The following is a 19,053-nucleotide window of genomic DNA, read 5'->3' on the forward strand; positions in this document are numbered from 1 at the left end:
TGCACTATGTGCTATCCTGACATCTAGGACTGCTGAGATCCTGCATTCAGTGATATCCCTGCCCTTCCTGTTCCCTTTCTCCACTGACCCCACCAGCCCATGCTTACTGTTCCCAGCTTCCCCAGGACCCTCTCACTGTCTCTGGACCTCTCTGTCAGCAAGAAGCAGTGCCAGGGAGACTTGTCCTCTCTCTGGAGTCTTCAATTTCAGGGACATGGATTTATCTTCTCTGTGTCATAATGAGTGTCTGTGACATTACCCACAGTACAATCTGGACTGTTGAACAGCTGTATCCCCTCAGTTCTCCAACCTGGAGTGCCTTTTCCATGGTGAGAACAGAACCTCTTGGCCAGTTAACACACAGTCTCCAGCATGTAACTCTCTCCCAGCTACACAGTATTGAGTGCTGCTAGTCAGCCACTCCTGAATTACACCTCAGGAGAACACCAGCAAATTCTCAAGTGACAGACTTTCCCCAGAAATGTGTGTTCTGCACTGTCCAGCATGCTACTGAACAACACAAGCTCACATCAGATCTTTCATTTCATCAGTGGAAATGACATGAACCAGCCTTCATTATCCCAGATGGAATTTCCCACCAACTTTAAACACACTGGTAAGATAAAACAAGATTAACTACCAAAAAAAAAAAAAAAAGGATTTTAAGTGACTGCAGGTAATGAGGCATAAAAGTCGGAATGGTTTACAAAAGAAATAAAAGATAAAACACAAACTAACATCTAACTTAAGAAGCTAAAGTGGATTCAGAGCAAATGATTCTTTCACCATATGCTGAGACGGGGCTGGCTTTCCTTTCAACCAGGACTCTTCCTAACTGCCACTCCTGCCCAAGTTCAGTTCTGTGGGAGTTGTTGTCATGAGGAGAGGGAAAAGGGGGAGAGAGGGAATCTCAAATGTTTTCCCCAATCCCTTTTTATAATTCAGTCCTTTGTACTAGAAACATCTTCAATTTTCAACTGAGTCATAGTGACAGGCTCTCTGTTGTGGATGTGAGCTTCAAGCCTTCCCTGTGGTGCCATGTAAATGTATTGTTCACATCTTCCCCCTGCCGGAGAATGGCTATTTGACGAGCTGTTTGCCTTGCTGTCTCTGAGGACCTGGTCTGTGGGTGTTCCACAGAGTTGTAACATTTTCAGTAATACCATACAGTAAAATCTCATCGCTTTACATACAGTTTTGCTACACATATTTTAACAGGAGGATAACAATTCAGTAGATTATGAGTTTACAAACGATATCTCACAAGCCATACTTGTTCACTGGTTTACTAAGTGTGACACTGTATGGAATTGTGAGACACTTTATATTATTATTATTAATACCAATATTATAAAATTGCAATGAATCGTGCTAGCTATGCCCTGTCAGGTATCTGTGAAACTGTTATAATTTGCCAAATATGATAATCTTGTTTCTATGTTTGTAGCACCTTTGTATTGTGAGTTATAGATGTGCAGCGTATAGCTGTATTTCCAGACTTGTGCAGTGTTTCTGGAGGACACCCCAGGCAGAATGGCATCAGCACTGTCTCGCCTGTTTGATGGCCCATGAAGGGTCATCAGCTGTACAATGAACAAATGGAAAAGACCAAGGGGGATACACCTATTGAGTCAGCCTGCCCTGACCTTGGCATTTTCAGTTAGGGCTGCCCCAGGCACGCTGGGTCACACTAAGTATTGACGTTAAATTAATAGAATGTTTTTTTTTATGTCAAAGTCTCATGAAATCACCTGAACTCCCCTCATCTGAGCAGGGTTTCCAGTTTCCAAACCTGATATAATCTCCCAGCTGGAACAAGGGGAGGAGCCATGGGTCACAGACCTTCAGGATTCAGAAGAGAGAGAGATCCCGAGAGCTCCCTGCACAGGTGAGGAAACATTAAACCTACTCAGAATCTTTAAGTGCCTGAAGGAAACATCTGGGCTACCCTACAGCGCCCTTGGGAGGTCTCGCGGTTCATTATTGTCCCTATCAGGGGTCATATCCTCAGGGTAAATATAGCTCATGGCTTTCTGTAGATCCTAGCAGACACCAGGCAGTAGCTCCCTCCCTCCCCCCTGTGTATTTGGATAGGATGTGAAGACTTGATCCCCCCACTCTCTCCTATTTGGGGGAAGAATTTGAGGGAGTTCAGTTCCTGAATTTTATTTGACATCTCTCTAGCACTTTTTTGGTTTGGTCTTCACCTTTCCATCCCTGTTTGAGGTTTCTGTCTCTATCACAGCAGGTGATGGAATGGTATATGAGAATGAGGAGCAGAATTATCAGCAGGAAGATGCTGGGCAAGTGGATAAACATGGAGCATTATTGCAAAGATCAAAAAGGAATGTGTCCGGGAGTCATGAGCAGGGAAAATCCTGTGAGATTCAGCACAGACCAGAGAGAGAGCAGGGAAACCAGCCAGGGGAGAAAGTGGGTAAATATATTTACTGTCAGGGAACTCAGAAGAACCTCAGGGAAACCACAACCCAGCAGGAAATCCTCATAGGAAAGAGAAAAAATACATGCATGGAGGGTGAGAAGAACTTAAGTGACTACTCAGCCCTTATTAAATGTCAGAGAATCCACACAGGGGAGAGGCCGTATGAATGCTGTGAGTGTGGGAAAACCTTCAATCACAGCTCACGCCTTATTAGGCATCAGAGAATCCACACAATGGCGAGGCCCTACGAATGCCGTGAGTGTGGGAAAAGCTTCAGTTGCCGCTCACATCTTATTACCCATCAGAGAATCCACACAATGGAGCGGCCCTATGAATGCAGGGAATGTGGGGAAACCTTCAATCGTAGCTCAAACCTTATTACCCATCAGAGAATGCACACAGGTGATAAACCTTATGAATGCAGTCGGTGTGGGGAGACCTTTTTTTGGAGCTCAGCCCATGTGAGGCATCAGAAAATCTGCAAGGGAGATCAACACCATAAAAGTCTCTAGGGCTATCAAGGCTTCTTTTTTTTTGTTAATACTTTGGCTGATTCCCACATAGTGATATTTAAAGCTGTTTGAACTGTTTGCAGCACTGCTATCCCCCAGCTTGTCCAGATGAGGTGCCCATTTTGGCATTTTTCAGTTTGCCCTGTTTTGAGGTGGACCCTTTTGTCCTTTCTATCAACTCCATTGTCCCGTGAAGCTAAGCAGAGGTAAGAATCCTTACATGCTTCCCACAACAACCAAATTGCTGCTGCATCTCTTTTGGCAGTACTAGAGGGTTTGTATACGAGGATATATTGAGCCAGTCTATCCTCTAGGTCCAAAATGGTGCAGACATCATCTAAGGTTTGTTCTGTCCAAGGACTGTGCCTAAATTTGTGAAGGATTTGTTTAAAAGGAGTGATCTCCTGAACAAATGGTGAGGTTGGGGCCACCTCCAGTTCTATTTCCCCTTCAAGCAAAAGTTTACCCGGCCTTTTCTTGAACATTTTTTAAAAGCTTGTTCAAACTTTCCCATCACACCTGACAGTTCAGCAAGCAACACAGCCTAGATTCTGAAATCATAGCTGAATAATATGAGCTCTGTAGTACTTTTATGCATATATTTACCTCTGCCTATATATATTCTTCAAGGCCAGGAGGTTGATTCACCTCTGTCTATATATATATATATCCTCAAGACCTAGGAGGTGGACAAACTCCTATACCCTTCAGAGTTTGTCTGGTTACCCAAATAAAAGTGGCAAGCTCTCTAGAGCTGGTGATGTGCACACCAATTTTCACAATAACCTATACGCAATATTCCCCCTTTCACAATTTTCCACTAAAATGTCATACTTAGAAAATAAAAACCAGCAGGATCTTATTCAGGGGATAAGGCAATATGCCACATTTATTGTGAATACAGAAAGAATCAAGGTAGGTAACCAGTTATAGCTCTAACATTCCATTCACTCACACATTCACCCACACACACAAGTTCTGCAAGGTTGTTACTATAGTTACCAGCCTAGAAGTTTCTTGTGCCAAGTCACTCGCCAGGTGGCCTGGACATGAAGATGGAGCCGGGCCTTGTCAGATGTGCATCCGATGCTCCTGGAAGTTGGTTGCAGAACCAAACCCAAAGTCCTCAGTCTTTAGGGTCTGTCTTTATAGGGATCCATCCTCATACAAGCCTGTGGGGTTTGCCTCATCATGCTGTTCTCACGTTTGAAGTGATAATCAATAACACAGATGGCACAGCAATGATGGTTTGTTGTTATCTTGTTCTTCGGTACCTCTGTCCTTGAGGCAGTTGGGGGTGGATTCCAGTGTGCCGTCAGGGTTATTGGATTATCTCGCCCAGCGCATTCTTCGGCCAAACGGTCCTGTCAGAGGATAGTTGTTTTTCTTCCTCCAGATGTGATGTCATTATTATTATTCTAACGCTGGCACCTCAAACTTTTATTACTCATCCAAACATCCAAGTGCAATCACACTCTATTCCACTTAACATTTTTCCTATCACATCCATATTTTATTACCTATTCATTCTTTAACATAACCATTCTAAAATCATTCGGGCTTGACAGGCTCCAATAAACCTGTTCGTACCACTTGTTACACAGGAAAAGAAAACAAGCCAGATAAAAATGCAAGAGTGGGGGTTAACAGATCTTCTTTCTGAGTTCAGGAAAACAGTTGTAACAGCAGCTGTCCTTAAGGGTAATCTTATCACTTGAGAACAGACTTTTTGTCTCGGGATGTGCTTCTACAATTAACACAGACCATATAAACAGACAGGCATATTTCAGTTAACACAAACTCAGCAAGTTGAGCGGTGTATTTCTTTCTAATGATCAGGCCGAATCCGGGGTCTGTTTTGGGCTATTGTTTCTCACATTTTCCCAGAACATAAATGTATTAATTATTACCTCAATCCAACACCATGCAGAGTTTATCTTCATCACATTCTATCCCTCCACTTCTCAAAATGTCATGTGATAAAGTGTTCTCAGCTGTCTGTGCTTGGAGATGATACTTTGACTTTTTTAATCTTATATCAGAGTTGCTATGACTGGAGATAAAAGTGTCAAAGACTTGGAAGGGGAATTCAAATGGATCCCAAACACAGTGTGATCATTTGGAGTTAAAAATCCCAGATTCCATCTATTGGTAAAGCCACTTCTGGCAAGTTGGCTGTTTTGTCCCCCATTATGGGGATGCTAGGATACTAAAAAAATTGTTTCAGAGTTGTAGCTGTGTTAGTCTGTATCAGAAAAAACAATGAGGAGTACTTGTGGCACCTTAGAGACTAACAAATTTATTTGGGCATAAGCTTTCTTATGCCCAAATAAATTTATTAGTCTCTAAGGTGCCACAAGTATTCCTCACTGATTTTAAAAAAATTGTAAATAACATAAGTGACTATTGAGACAGTGCTGAGTGAAGCAGGGTTGAATGGATCAGAGGAGAATGTGATGGGAAAATCTCTTGTCCTGATTCTGAGTAATCAGATATAACCTGCTCTGGAATTTCACTTGACACTTTCATTGTCATGTATTCTATCTCTCTGTTATGTGGGTTTCTAGCTTTCCTGAAAGCTGTTTGGTCACCCAATTGGATATTCTGTTTGATAGGATGTAGCTCAGATTTTATTGGAGAATTTAAGACAAATGTCCGTTTGCTGAAGTCGTCATTTCTCACTTCAGCTTTGCTTTTCCCCCACCCCTCCATGATGACATGGAGGAGGTTCAAGCGCAGTTCTGTCAACAGGAGACAACACTCCAATTTACTGGACATGCTAACAGAGTAACAATGGTGATTTAAAATCTCCACTCAGAAATGGTGAACAACAGCCGAACCACAACTAACTCAACAAAGTGTGCCCTTGTTGCCAAGAAGGCCAATGACATTTTGGGCTGTATAAGTAGGGGCATTGCCAGCAGATTGAGGGACGTGATCATTCCCCTCTATTTGACATTGGTGAGGCCTCATCTGGAGTACTGTGTCCAGTTCTGGGCCCCAAGCTACAAGAAGGATGTGGAAAAATTGGAAAACGTCCAGTGGAGGGCAACAAAAATGATTAGGAGGAAGGAGCACATGATTTATGAGGAAAGGCTGAGGGAACTGGGATTGTTTAGTCTGCGGAAGAGAAGAATGAGGGGGGATTGATAGCTGCTTTCAGCTACCTGAAAGGGGGTTCCAAAGAGGATGAATCGAGACTGTTCTCAGTGATAGGAAATGACAGAACAAGGACTAATTCAGGGGGGAGGGATAGCTCAGTGGTTTGAGCATTGGCCTGCTAAACCTCGCATTTAGGGATCTGGGGCAAAAATTGGGGATTGGTCCTGCTTTGAGCAGGGGGTACAACTAGATGACCTCCTGAGGTCCCTTCCAACTCTGATATTCTATGATTCTAATTGTCTCAAGTTGCAGTGGGGGAGGTTTAGGTTGGATATTAGGAAAAAACTTTTTCACTAGGAGGGTGGTGAAGCACTGGAATGGGTTACCTAGGGAGGTGGTGGAATCTCCTTCCTTAGAGGTTTTTAAAGTCAGGCTTTAGAAAGCCCTGGCTGGGATTATTTAGTTGGGGATTGGTTCTGCTTTGAGCAGGGGGTTGGACTAGATGACCTCCTGATGTCCCTTCCAACCCTGATATTCTATAATTCTATGATCATAGTCTAGTACAATTGGTTAAGTCAATGCTGTCTCAGATGATCTGGCAGAGAATTCCATGGTAAGTGATTTTGAACTTGGCAAAATGCCCTTGTATTTGGTTCCCAAAGCATTTGTAATGCAGGCCCCAGAGAAGATCTCTCCTAGCGAATCGTATGATATGGAGAATGCCTCCCTTTATGACGCAGATATTGAGGAAATAGAAGTGGGGGTTTTGTTGAATTTATCCATTGTATGTGCTACAAAGTGTGTATAAAATGAAATCAGTATTGGAAATTTAGTAGAGGCAGAAAAATAGCTATTTTTTAATAGAAACTGAAGCTCTGATAACTAACAGAGATTCTGATCCAGCCCTGTATCCAGACCCTTGCCTGGAACTGTGCCACCAAATTAAAGAAATCTGGGCATGTTTTGGGAGCCATTCACTGCTGAGATTTTGAGTAGTTTTGTAAAGGATTTTACTTCAGACGTGTAAATTTATCCTAACCAAGGCCAAGGATTTGGAAAGAACTGGGGCTGAAAGAGTACACACTCGGTTCTTGGTTTCCACCCCAGTAAAGGAAGCTCTGGTGACCAATGACCCAAGGAAAATTGTTTGTACAACTCCACTTACTAGTTCAATGTCACCGATTACGGTTCCAAAGGATGCCAGGGTTAGATTGAGAATGATCATCCTTCACCGTTTGGATCCAAAGAGAGAATTCTTCATAGGACATTCCTTCCCCGTGGATCCCAAACTGGCTGCCTAATTGGGTAACAAGGACTTTCAGGCTGTAGAAATGATGGAAACCAATGAGGCAACGATCGTGTCAGGCTCCAATTTCAGAGTTCCGGATACTCGCATGCCGAGTCCTGATTCTCTGGTTTTGTGTCTGATGCGACGGTTACACAATAAAGCTGATGTTGGCCCAGCTGCACTGATTTGTAGCTGTGCTGGTCTAGCATTGTTATTGCACATGCTCTAAGCCAATGGGACTAATCAATTAAGGTGGGCTATTATCAGCAGGAGAAAAAAAAAACTTTTGTAGTGATCATCAGGATGGCCCATTTCAAACAGTTGACAAGAAGGTGTGAGCAACAGTAGGGGGAAAATTAGCATGGGGAAATAGTTTTTAGTTTGTGTAACGACTCATCCAATCGCAGTTTTTATTCAAGCCTAATTTAATGGTGTCCAGTTTGCAAATTAATTCCAGTTCTGCAGTTTCTCATTGGAGAGGTTTTTGAAGTTTTTTTGTTGAAGAATTGCAACTTTTAGGTCTGTAATTGAGTGTCCGGGGAGATTGAAATGTTCTTCAACTGGTTTTTGAATGTTATAATTCTTGATGTCTGATTTGTGTCCATTTATTCTTTTACATAGCGACTGTCCAGTTTGGCCAATGTACATGGCAGAGGGGCATTGCTGGCACATGATGGCATAAATCACATTGGTAGATGTGCAGGTGAATGAGCCCCTGATGGTGTGGCTGATGTCATTAGGTCCTATGATGGTGTCCTTTGAATAGATATGTGGACAGAGTTGGCAAGAAACTCCTGTCTCAGACCTTTCAAACTCATCACACCTATTACACTGATTTTATGATATTTATCCAGGAAGCATAGCAGTGAGATCTCTGCTGAAAGCTTGTAAATTATTGTTACTCCTAATCACTGCAAGAGGTGTGTATGAGTCATATTTAAGGAGTAATGTAAGTACATGGAAAATTATGCCCTTATGATATTGTCATGAAAGTCAGTCACCCCAGTCACATGTCTTCGTGGGGACTGTCCATTCAAGTGGGAGGGAATTGTCACCCTTTCCTTGCTAACCAGTTATGTGATGTATTGCTCAGTTGTCAACCTTTGCACCAACCCAGAAAACCCCATGGAAAACTATCAAAGACAAACTATAGACATCAGAACCCTGTGGCAGTGAAAAGGACTATGTTCACAGAAAGGACAAGCTCCTCGTTGTCATAAAGACAAAAGACTGATTCAGTTTATAACAGGGTGGAGAAACACACTTTGGCTCCATTCAACAAGGAGATCCCTAATGACCAGTGGTGCTTCATGAAAGGCAGGGCCCTGGCTCCTAGGGACTAGCAATCACTGCAATAGACTGAAGTGTGAGGTGAGAATCTATTTAGCTAGGAAAGGTAACTATTAAAAAGTGTAGGTTGCATTTTGTGATTTTGTTTTTTTGGTAACTGTTTCCATCACTGTTGGTTTCCGTCACTCACATTTGTTTCTGTTTAAATCTCTCTCCCTTGTTAAATAAATTTCCGTTTGTTCAATAACTGTACTCAAGTGCTGTGTGAAACAGAAAAAACGGGTAACTTGGGGTACACCATTGCTTCTGGAAGAGAGGATCTGGGATTTCTTTGAGTATCTGGTGAGCGGAGCTGGACCCAGAGAGGGATACATTGAAGGAACTAGGGGTTTAGGGTGCCTCTAATGTCAACTGGCCGGGCTGCTGTAGCTCAGAGAAGGGTGCTTTGAGTGCCTGACAGGCTGGGTGAGTTTGGTCACTAATATCCAGCTGCCAAATGCAAAACTCCCTCTTCTTAGTGGCAAGTGGCAACAAGGAGACTCACAGTCCTCAGCACCCTGAGATGGGTCTCAGTGTGCATCTATGTTGATCCACCTGTCAAATCCACACAGAGAAAGCACCCTATAGCATAGTTCCCTGGCTCAAAATAGCCCTAAAACTCTCCCATGAAATCATGGAACTTGTGCTCTTCCCTCTGAGAAAGCATGTAAAGAATCCAAGTGCTGGAGGGTAGGGACAGGATACAGAGGAGGAGTGGGCCAGAAGAAATCTGAGGAGGCTTAACAAGGACAAGTGCAGAGTCCTGCACTTAGGAGGGAAGAATCCCATCCACCGCTGCAGTGATTATTCCAGGGGTGGCCAACCTGTGGCTCCGGAGCCACACGCGGCTCTTCAGAAGTTTAATATGCGGCTCCTCGTGTAGGCACCGACTGGCTGGAGCTACATGCGCCAACTTTCCAGTGTGCCGGGGGGGCGTGTGTGTGTGTGCGCTCACTGCTCAACTCCTGCCTCTGTCACAGGCTCGACCCCCCACTCCACCCCTTCCCATCCCCTCCCCTGATTAGTCTCCTCCATTCAGCACTGGTGGGGCCACACCTGGAGGACTGCATCCAGTTTTGGGCCCCCCATTACAGAAAGGATGTGGACAAATTGGGGAAAATCCTGCGGAGGGCAATGAAAATCATTAGGGGACTGGGGCACATGACTTATGAGGAGAGGCTGAGGGAACTGGGCTTATTTAGTCTGCGGAAGAGAAGAGTGAGGGGGGATTTGATAGCTGCTTTCAACTACCTGAGAGGGGGTCCCAAAGAGGATGGCTCTAGACTGTTCTCAGTGGTGGCAGATGACAGAACAAGGAGCAATGGTCTCAAGTTGCAGGGGGGCAGGTCTAGGTTGGATATTAGGAAACACTATTTCCCCAGGAGGGTGGTGAAGCACTGGAATGGGTTTCCAAGGGAGGTGGTGGAATCTCCATCCTTAGAAGTTTTTAAGGTCAGGCTTGACAAAGCCCTGGCTGGGATGATTTAGTTGAGGATTGGTCCTACTTTGAGCAGGGGGTTGGACTAGATGACCTCCTGAGGTCCCTTCCAACCCTGATATTCTATGACTTAGGAAACATGGGCTTTTCATTCCTTAGTCTCTGGCACCATTGTGTGGCAATTTCCTTTTACTCCTTTCAATTAAAAGCTTTATTTTGCAATGAAATATTCTGTCCCTGGGGAAGACCCAGGAGCGGAGGTTGCATTCATCATACCTACAAAAAAAGGATGGAAATATTCCCTAGGCCTGTCGATCCCAGCCTGCCTTTTGTGGTGCTGCTGCCCATGGAGCTCAATCCCAGCCCCCAAAATCTGCTCATGCCCGCCCGGCTGAGCTGTGTGGGGTGTGAAGCCCTTTCATTCTGCTTTGCCTAGTTTCCATAACTTGGAGGGACTTCAGCTGCCTTTTTTCCCTTCGGACCTTCCACCCCACTCTCAATCCAGCTCCTTTGTGTCCAGGGCATCTTCTCCCAGGAGAGGGACATTGCAAGGGGCTGGGTCTCTGTTCACCTTTTGTCTCTAAGATGCTCCAGGGTGTCTAATATTGGGGTGTCTGAACACCTTGGCCCTGTGAGCTGCCACTCACTCTCCATTCTTTTGTTCTCATCTCTCACTGCATCCAGCATTTTTACTGGCCATCATCAGCACCCCAAACGCATTGCACTTGCCTTCTGTTTAGAGACAGTGTCCCTGCAGTGTGTAAACTGCCTGAATCTCTGTTATCTAAGCACTGACTGCCCCTCCATTTCCTTGGCACCCAGTCTGGGTAGATGGGACCTTTCCCCCCAGGGATCAGAGATTCACCCCTTCTCCTTTATCAATGACAATCATTCCCAGAAGCACAGATTCTCAATAGTACCAAGGTGATTGAGGAGCCCTAACCCTACTGGCCTTGATGGGACTAGTGCTTGTCTCTGTCTGTGAGCAGGATTCAAAGCTGTGCAGGGAAATGTCAATGGATTTTCAGTCCAATGGCTTAACCACTCATCCGTGACAGCTAAGGATAAGCAAAGCCTCAGGGCAAAAGAAACACCCCAGCCCCTGTTCTAAGTGACCACAACAAGACTGGGAGTTGAAACCCCCAGGAATCCCGGGCCAGCCGTGTCAGGGTTATGAGGCTTCTGCCACACACGAGAGTAGAAAGAGAGTCCTCAAGGTCAGGCAGGCCTCTGGGTAAGGGAGTGGGAGCGAGGACTCGGATCCTTTCACTAGCCGGTTCCACTCTATCTTAGAGTGCATAAGCCAGGAACATTTGTCACAATAGCAGGATCATACCCCCCTTTACACTTGCACTCTGTACTCATTACTTCACTGCAGCTGCTCCCTCTCTCCCATTGGCTCTCTCAGCACCTGGCCCCACAGCTCTTCCTGCCAGTCGGAGACTTCACTTTCTGGGCCTGATTCTGTGGACGTGAGCCTCTCTCATGATTCCTAAGGACTCAGCAGGAGAAAGGGGCCTTTCCAGGAAACCGTCGCTGCTTCTGGGAATCCGTGTGTGGCTCTGGACACCACCAGCAATCATTTGGCTCCTGGCACACAAGGCAACTTAAAAGCTCACTGCCCGGGCAGGGGCTTGAATTCTTGACCCTCAGAGCTTGATGACTGACTGAGCTAGCCAGGCTTGGTAAAAGTATTTATTCCTGCCATGACAAGAGCAAGCAGGCAGACAAAAGAGAGGCAAAAAAAGTCCCAGAAACCCCTCCTCTTTTTCTCCACGGCCTCTGCCTACCAGCAGGATTCCTCCTCCTCCTCCTTCCTGGGCCTCAGGGAACTAAATCTCTGCACCTACACAACCGGTCCATCCACTGCACCTTAATCCCCCATGTTGATGCCTCCCTGCCCAAGTCCTGCACCTGGCTCCATAGAATTAAGTCTCACATCTCGCTGGAAACTCGACTTCTTGTGCCCGGAGACTCTCTGCACCCTCAGTAGATGACCTGAGAAACACAGTGTCTGTCTTTTTTAAGTGCTTGAAAAGGTTTTTCTCCTATGACCATATGGCCTAAAGGATAAGGCGTCTGACTTCAGATCAGATGATTGAAGGTTGAGTCTCTTTGGGGCTGTGCTTGTGCCGTTTTCCCTTTGTGCTGGAAGTCCTGCTTTCTTCAGGGCTGGAGCCTCTTCTTGGCCGCTCAGGCCAATGCTCTGAGCTTTAGCTAGACCCCGGGAAGGAGTTGGGCCCCGGGAAGGAGTTGGGGGTAGGGCATCACAAAGGCCAGGGTGTGAGCCCTAGGTGCTTCCAGTCTAGCCTTTGCCATTCCTGATTTACCAAAGAAATTGGGTGGATGCCCGGGCTAGTGTGTGGAGCAGTTTCCCTCTTCCAAATCTGCGCGTGACCCTGTGCTTGAGGGGGCTTGCTAAATAGCGCCTTTGGAGCCTGGGTGTTTCTCTGCTTCTCTCCTGCTGGGGAAAAGCCTCTTGGGGACAAAAATCTCCTGCCCCACTGCAAAAGTGAGCACCTTGCATGGGACGGGTAAGAGGCTGGCCCTCCTTTCGTACTGCCTTCTGATGTTGGTCACAGAGCATCAGCAGCTGCCCCACATGCTGGCCTGTGGGTGGCCTTCAGCGGGTGTTTGGCATGGCCAGCATAGGCATGGTCCTCCCCTCCTCTTGCCCCGCCCTTGGTTGCTCTGTGGCTTTTAAGCCTTCCCTTGGAGCTGTCAGCACCTGCCGCCTCTGCTCTAGGTGCCCAGTGGAGGAGAGGTGTGCTGGGCTCCAGCCTGGGACTCTTCCTCCCTCCTGCCTAGCCCTGACTATTAACCCTGGCCCTGGCACTGGCACATCCATCAGGCCAAAATTCAGGCCTGCAAGCAAAGATAGCAAGGGTGTCAAGTTCTAGAGCCCCAACCCATTGCGGCCATCCTGTCAAGCCATCCAGACCAAAGACCTGGCTCCATTGGGCATGTCACCAAGCACGAGGGAAAAGACTTGCTCTTGCACAAGTGGAGACAGGAAAGGTGAGCGCTTTGAACTTTGCTGCAAGCCAACACAAGGTCCCACTGAGATTTGAGCTTAAATTGCAAGATTCAGAGTCTGGAGTGCTAACCGTTATACCATGGAACCAGCTTATGTCGTCTTCTGTGGACATCTGTGACCCTCACGGGGATGGCTTGTGTCAGGGGACTGTTGGCCCCTTACTAAAACTTAGTGGGGTTTTTTGGTTGGCTAGTTCCAATACCAAAAGCAAGGGGAAGGGTCAATGGGAAATCAGGACCCTGAGACTGACAGTCCCCAGGGGCAATGGGGAGAGGCCAAAGCTCCAAATCAGCCTGATTGACAGGGTAGGCAGGCGATTGAGAGTCAGCAGACCAGGTAATCTCCCCCTGCATAGAGCCCAGAGCAGCTCCTGCCTAGCTGGGTCTCCTGACAGCCACAGTGGTCCAAGGAGCTGCCCAGGATGTTCCCCTACATCCCCATGCAGCTGTCAGTTCTTGCCGCATGAGTAAGAGTGGTGAGTATCGTCACATGGGGGACTAGGGCTTGATTCCCTGGTGAGAAAGCTGGGGTTTTGATACCAAGGGTATATCTACAGTACAATTAAAAACTCACAGCTGGCCCAGGCCATCTGATTTGGGCTTGCCAGGCTCAGGCTCTGGGGTCTGTTTAATTGCAGTGTAGAAATTCTCACTCGGGCTGGAGCCCAAGTACTGGGACCCTCCCCACTCATTAGGTTCAGTGGCCTATATACTGAAGATGAGTTCATAAACTGGGGAGAATACAGGGGGAGCTGCCACTGGACAGACACTTCTTAGCAGGGCTCTATATTTATCATCTCTCAGTGACTCCAGATTCAACCTGCTCAGCTTAGAGATAAAAGTTTTTTATAATTGCCCGCCTGGAAATAGCCTAAGATGTGAAAGTCAGAGCTGGATTACTTTGAACTCATGCACCGTTATCACTAACGAAGGAGTGAATGAATGTACAAACCAATGTAGCCTCAACATGTCATTTGCATCCTCAATCCTTGTCCCTGTGGCAGGATCTCAAGGACAGACAGAAATGTTACTCAGTGTCAGGAGAGAGAAGCATTTTCCCTTCTGTATTCCCCCAGTCTGCTGTGAAAAGCAACAAAGGTGCTTTAGGTTATTTTCTTTCACTAATTTATTTTTTCATTTTGATTTGGGAGGAAAGACTATTTGACCTGCCAACTTTTTGAACGGGTTAATGTTAAGTGACCAGGTGGTCAGTTAACCAAAAGCCCTTAAAGTTGAACTCTTGGGTGAATAGAATGATCTGATTTATATTAAACCTTGCAAGGCAATAGATTGTTACATCAGTCCAAACAGACTGGTTTGGTTTCTTTGCTTGTTTTCCCTGATAAATTGCAGAGGGTTCAGAGAAGAGCCACAGGAATGATTAAAGGCTTGAGCAGGGAGAGACGTTTAAAAACAAACTCAGCCTTTCCTGTGTCTGCCAGCTGTGACTGCTGAGGACGTTTTCCTTCTCTACTCCAGGGTCTCTCTTCTACCAGATTCTCAACCAGTGAGGCTGCCCTGCAGAATATGGCAGAGCAGTTTCGAGAGAGGCTGCAGGACTCACCATGTAAGACTGCAGAGGCTGTCGCACCTTGACTGACCCTGGGCCAAATCCTGCAGCTCTGGATGACCAGGATAACCTGAGGATGCAGAGAATTCTGTTGCAGATCCCAAAGCTTCCTCAGAGCTCATAGGAAGCCAGGCTGTGAATGGACTCTCACATTCCCTTCCCTAACAGCATAGAAAAAGCTCCTTTCACACATAGAGTAATAGAATCATAGAATATCAGGGTTGGAAGGGACCTCTGGAGGTCATCTAGTCCAACCCCCTGCCCAGAGCAGGACCAATCCCCAACTAAATCATCACAGCCAGGGCTTTGTCAAGCCTGACCTTAAAAAATTCTAAGGAAGGGGATTCCACCACCTCCCTAGGTAACACATTCCAGTGTTTCACCACCCTCCTAGTGAAAAAGTTTTTCCTAATATCCAACCTAAATCTCCGCCACTGCAACTTGAGACCATTACTTCTTGTTCTGTCATCTGTTATCACTGAGAATAGTCTAGATCCATCCTCCTTGGATCTACCTTTCAGGTAGTTAAAAGCAGCTATCAAATCCCCCCTCATTCTTCTCTTCCGTAGATTAAACAATCCCAGTTCCCTCAGCCTCTCCTCATAAGTCATGTGTTCCAGACCCCTAATCATTTTGGTTGCCCTTCGCTGGACTCTCTCCAATTTCTCCACATTCTTCTTGTAGTGTGGAGCCTAAAACTGGACACAGTACTCCAGATGAGGCCTCACCAATGTCGAATAGAGGGGAACAATCACGTCCCTCGATCTGCTGGCAATGACCGTAGTTATACAGCCCAAAATGCCATTGGCCTTCTTGGCAACAAGGGCACACTGTTGACTCGTATCCAGCTTCTCGTCCACTGTAACCCCTAGGTCCTTTTCTGCAGAACTGCTGCCGATCCATTCGGTCCCTAGTCTGTAGCGGTGCATTGGATTCTTCTGTCCTAAGTGCAGGACTCTGCACTTGTCCTTGTTGAACCTCCTCAGATTTCTTTTGGCCCAATCCTCCAATTTGTCTAGGTCCCTCTGTATCCTATCCCTACATTCCAGCGTATCTACCACTCCTCCCAGTTTAGCATCATCCGCAAACTTGCTGAGAGTGCAATCCACACCATCCTCCAGATCATTAATGAAGATATTGAACAAAACCGGCCCCAGGACCGACCCTTGGGGCACTCCACTAGATACCGGCTGCCAACTAGACATGGAGCCATTGATCACTACCCGTTGAGCCCGACAATCTAGCCAACTTTCTACCCACCTCGTAGTGCATCCATCCAGCCCATACTTCTTTAACTTGCTGACAAGAATACTGTGGGAGACCATGTCAAAAGCTTTGCTGAAGTCAAGGAATAACACGTCCACCGCTTTCCCCTCATCCACAGAGCTGGTTATCTTGTCATAGAAGGCAATTAGATTAGTCAGGCACGACTTGCCCTTGGTGAATCCATGATGACTGTTCCTGATCACTTTCCTCTCCTCTAAGTGCTTCAGAATTGATTCTTTGAGGACATGCTCCATGATTTTTCCGGGGACTGAGGTGAGGCTGACCGGCCTGTAGTTCCCAGGATCCTCCTTCTTCCTTTTTGTAAAGATTGGCACTACATTAGCCTTTTTCCAGTTTCCGGGACTTTCCCCTATCACCATGAGTTTTCAAAGATAATGGCCAATGGCTCTGCAATCACATCCGCCAACTCCTTTAGCACTCTTGGATGCAGGGCATCCGGCCCCATGGACCTGTGCACGTCCAGTTTTTCTAAATAGTCCTGAACCACTTCTTTCTCCACAGAGGGCTGGTTACCGCCTCCCCATTCTGTGCTGCCCAGTGCAGTAGTCTGGGAGCTGACCTTGTTCGTGAAGACAGAGGCAAAAAAAGCATTGAGTACATTAGCTTTTTCCACATATCAAGTGTCATCTCCTGAGACAGTCTCATGCACATGAATGCTGCATTCACAGAGTCCAGGCATGTCATGAATTCACATGGGGCTTGGAAATGAGGAGGACTTAAGTAGAATCATAGAATCATAGAATCATAGAATATAAGGGTTGGAAGGGACCCCAGAAGGTCATCTAGTCCAACCCCCTGCTCGAAGCAGGACCAATTCCCAGTTAAATCATCCCAGCCAGGGCTTTGTCAAGCCTGACCTTAAAAACCTCTAAGGAAGGAGATTCTACCACCTCCCTAGGTAACGCATTCCAGTGTTTCACCACGCTCTTAGTGAAAAAGTTTTTCCTAATATCCAATCTAAACCTCCCCCACTGCAGCTTGAGACCATTACTCCTCGTTCTGTCATCTGATACCATTGAGAACAGTCTAGAGCCATCCTCTTTGGAACCCCCTTTCAGGTAGTTGAAAGCAGCTATCAAATCCCCCCTCATTCTTCTCTTCTGCAGGCTAAACAATCCCAGCTCCCTCAGCCTCTCCTCATAAGTCATGTGTTCCAGACCCCTAATCATTTTTGTTGCCCTTCGCTGGACTCTCTCCAATTTATCCACATCCTTCTTGTAGTGTGGGGCCCAAAACTGGACACAGTACTCCAGATGAGGCCTCACCAATGTCGAATAGAGGGGAACGATCACGTCCCTCAATCTGCTCGCTATGCCCCTACTTATACATCCCAAAATGCCATTGGCCTTCTTGGCAACAAGGGCACACTGCTGACTCATATCCAGCTTCTCGTCCACTGTCACCCCTAGGTCCTTTTCCGCAGAACTGCTGCCTAGCCATTCGGTCCCTAGTCTGTAGCTGTGCATTGGGTTCTTCCGTCCTAAGTGCAGGACCCTGCACTTATCCTTATTGAACCTCATCAGATTTCTTTTGGCCCAATCCTCCAATTTGTCTAGGTCCTTCTGTATCCTATCCCTCCCCTCCAGCTTATCTACCACTCCTCCCAGTTTAGTATCATCCGCAAATTTGCTGAGAGTGCAATCCACACCATCCTCCAGATCATTTATGAAGATATTGAACAAAACCGGCCCCAGGACCGACCCTTGGGGCACTCCACTTGATACCGGCTGCCAACTAGACATGGAGCCATTGATAACTACCCGTTGAGCCCGACAATCTAGCCAGCTTTCTACCCACCTTGTAGGGCATTCATCCAGCCCATACTTCCTTAACTTGCTGACAAGCATACTGTGGGAGACCGTGTCAAAAGCTTTGCTAAAGTCAAGAAACAATACATCCACTGCTTTCCCTTCATCCACAGAACCAGTAATCTCATCATAGAAGGCGATTAGATTAGTCAGGCATGACCTTCCCTTGGTGAATCCATGCTGGCTGTTCCTGATCACTTTCCTCTCATGCAAGTGCTTCAGGATTGATTCTTTGAGGACATGCTCCATGATTTTTCCAGGGACTGAAGTGAGGCTGACTGGCCTGTAGTTCCCAGGATCCTCCTTCTTCCCTTTTTTAAAGATTGGCACTACATTAGCCTTTTTCCAGTCATCCGGGACTTCCCCGGTTCGCCACGAGTTTTCAAAGATAATGGCCAATGGCTCTGCAATCACAGCCGCCAGTTCCTTCAGCACTCTCGGATGCAACTCGTCCGGCCCCATGGACTTGTGCACGTCCAGCTTTTCTAAATAGTCCCTAACCACCTCTATCTCCACAGAGGGCTGTCCATCTCTTCCCCATTTTGTGATGCCCAGCGTAGCAGTCTGGGAGCTAACCTTGTTAGTGAAAACAGAGGCAAAAAAAGCATTGAGTACATTAGCTTTTTCCACATCCTCTGTCACTAGTTTGCCTCCCTCATTCAGTAAGGGGCCCACACATTCCTTGGCTTTCTTCTTGTTGCCAACATACCTGAAGAAACCCTTCTTGTTACTCTTGACATCTCTGGCTAGCTGCAGCTCCAGGTGCGATTTGGCCCTCCTGATAACATTCCTACATGCCCGAGCAATATTTTTATACTCTTCCCTGGTCATATGTCCAACCTTCCACTTCTTGTAAGCTTCTTTTTTATGTTTAAGATCCGCTAAGATTTCACTATTAAGCCAAGCTGGTCGCCTGCCATATTTACTATTCTTTCGACTCATCGGGATGGTTTGTCCCTGTAACCTCAACAGGGATTCCTTGAAATACAGCCAGCTCTCCTGGACTCCTTTCCCCTTCAAGTTAGTCCCCCAGGGGATCCTGGCCATCCGTTCCCTGAGGGAGTCGAAGTCTGCTTTCCTGAAGTCCAGGGTCCGTATCGTGCTGCTTACCTTTCTTCCCTGTGTCACGACGTTTCTCCCATGTACATGAAGTAACGACGTTTCTCCCATGTACATGAAGAAGAGGCAATGATTCAGCTCCCCTTGCTGGTTTGCAGCATAAAGGGCAGAGCAGAAGGGT

The 19,053-nt window shown here is 46.5% G+C and overlaps 3 protein-coding genes across 7 annotated transcripts in view; all 3 read left to right on the top strand.

The window, feature by feature from the left end:
• Window positions 1-2,970, top strand: part of LOC125629204 (uncharacterized) — a 570,105-nt gene extending 567,135 nt beyond the window's left edge. Inside the window, exons 6-7 of the mRNA XM_075124099.1 lie at window positions 1,775-1,888; window positions 2,249-2,970. Of these exons, the coding sequence (XP_074980200.1) occupies window positions 1,775-1,888; window positions 2,249-2,955 (821 nt within the window). The 3' untranslated portion in view covers window positions 2,956-2,970. The remainder of the gene's footprint in view (window positions 1-1,774; window positions 1,889-2,248) is intronic.
• Window positions 1-19,053, top strand: part of LOC125629208 (uncharacterized) — a 333,186-nt gene that overhangs the window by 168,015 nt on the left and 146,118 nt on the right. The gene's annotated exons all lie outside the window — the stretch shown is intronic.
• Window positions 1-19,053, top strand: part of LOC125629205 (uncharacterized) — a 262,178-nt gene that overhangs the window by 11,804 nt on the left and 231,321 nt on the right. The gene's annotated exons all lie outside the window — the stretch shown is intronic.

The sequence above is a fragment of the Caretta caretta genome, chromosome 28 (genome assembly GCF_965140235.1).
Source record: "Caretta caretta isolate rCarCar2 chromosome 28, rCarCar1.hap1, whole genome shotgun sequence".
NCBI classification, from domain to species: domain Eukaryota; kingdom Metazoa; phylum Chordata; order Testudines; family Cheloniidae; genus Caretta; species Caretta caretta.